This window comes from Cyprinodon variegatus, unplaced genomic scaffold, assembly GCF_000732505.1.
Source record: "Cyprinodon variegatus isolate N-32 unplaced genomic scaffold, C_variegatus-1.0 Scaffold424, whole genome shotgun sequence".
Taxonomy (NCBI): domain Eukaryota; kingdom Metazoa; phylum Chordata; class Actinopteri; order Cyprinodontiformes; family Cyprinodontidae; genus Cyprinodon; species Cyprinodon variegatus.
In genome coordinates this window covers 162,886-164,455 of record NW_015150877.1, presented here as the reverse complement: position 1 = coordinate 164,455, position 1,570 = coordinate 162,886, and the positions used below count along the sequence as shown (strand labels likewise).

The 1,570-nt window shown below is 42.0% G+C and overlaps 2 protein-coding genes across 2 annotated transcripts in view; one reads left to right on the top strand and one right to left on the bottom strand.

Annotated features, from left to right (window-relative positions):
* The window catches only part of LOC107093445 (metastasis suppressor protein 1-like), a 59,069-nt gene extending 58,028 nt beyond the window's left edge, over nt 1-1,041 (bottom strand). The window contains exon 1 of the mRNA XM_015388493.1: nt 318-1,041. Within this exon, the coding sequence (XP_015243979.1) occupies nt 318-389 (72 nt within the window). The 5' untranslated portion in view covers nt 390-1,041. The remainder of the gene's footprint in view (nt 1-317) is intronic.
* LOC107093433 overlaps nt 627-1,570 on the top strand; it is a 19,403-nt gene continuing 18,459 nt past the window's right edge. The window contains exon 1 of the mRNA XM_015388482.1: nt 627-798. Coding sequence (XP_015243968.1) covers nt 627-798 — 172 coding nt within the window. The remainder of the gene's footprint in view (nt 799-1,570) is intronic.

The window sequence follows — 1,570 nt, the reverse complement described above, 5'->3', positions numbered from 1 at the left end:
TACATTACTCCATCTGTAACAGAGCGACTATAGGACCAGTTTGATAGAAAACAGTTTCATAAAATATATATAATTAAGGGTCCCTGCTCCATCTAGCCAGCAGTTTGGGGGTTAAGTTCAATTAATTATTATTACTATAAATGGTTTTGAGCGCCCCACAGCCAATGACACTCTGGGGGAGAGCCTTAGATAGCTCCACTTCAAACCTTCAAATCAACAAATTTATGTTTGTTTTTTTATCTTTAACTTATATACAGTAATGTGACCGAGATAAAGGCGTTATAATAAAGCAGGGGAAACAGTTAATATATAATTACCTTCATGTCGTTCATGATGAGCTGGAAAAGCCCTCCCAAGGCGCTGCATTCCTTCTCTATACCCGAATCCATTTTTCCACGGAAAAAAATCCTCCTCAACCTCCAAACAAAACTTTTATTTTTACCTCTTTCAGTAAAGAAAAACAAAGATAAAACCCTTTCAGGGTGTTTATGTATCTATCTCCAACAGAGTATAGTAGAGGAGGCTGGGTTGGAGCTCTCTGGGGGAGAAAAAGTTCACCTTTCAAAGAAAAAACGCTTTAATCCGGAGGAAGGAGAGCAGCTCTGCCGTTAGGCTGCAGTCAGCCGATGCTAGCAGCCGGCCAACTGGATAAACCAGCCGGAGAAAACCTCATCATGAACGGGGTCTCCAGCACACTCCACACCGAGCTTTTTCAGGTTAAATCCAGCAGCCCCCCCTTCCCCTGCCTGCTAACCAGGCTAGCTCAGTTAGCCTCAACTCCGCTAGCAACCTGTGACCGTGAGCGGGTCCAGTCCGAACGGACCCACGTTAGAGGCGCGCGGTTCGGTCCGGTTCAATCACTGCGACCAGAGTCATCGGTTCGGGTCTTATCTAAGCTCCGGGGGACGTTAATAATCGTCGGTCTTCCTCTCCAGATGTGCGGCGGGGCAATTCCGTGATGTTTTCCAGCGAGTTTTGGGCCACGGCGACGGTCGCGTTCCTATCGGTGCTCCAACAGGAGCCCTAACCTGAACAGAATGAGATCCTCTCCGAGACTGCGCCAAGTCACGCGAGTTTACAGACATCACATCCGCTGGGGACTTTCAAAATAAAAGTTCGCTACCAATAAGGAAGAAATTCTTTTTCTACAACGCATTTACTGATACAAATAAAAAGTAATTCAAAAGGATGAAAAAAAAATATTAAAACAGGCCAATAAGTTAAAGCGTTGCAGGATAGTAGGTCTAATAGACACACTGACAGACATACAACAAAGAGAGTTTCATAAGGCTTTAAAGCCAACTTTTCCAGTTTTCAGGACCTTTAGTTGAGGTGTATCAGTCATACACTGCAAAAATGTGAATCTAAATAAGTAATTTCTTCTTAAAAGAAGTTTATTTTTATTTTTGTTCTATTGAGGTAAGTGAAACGCTTTGCCAATGGGACAAGATCATTTACATTTAATATAAGAAGAAACAATTGCATTGTCTTATTTCAAGTGGAAATTATCTATCAATCTTATTCTAGGAGTAAAAATGCTAATTCCATTGCCAAATAATCTTGTTTACCA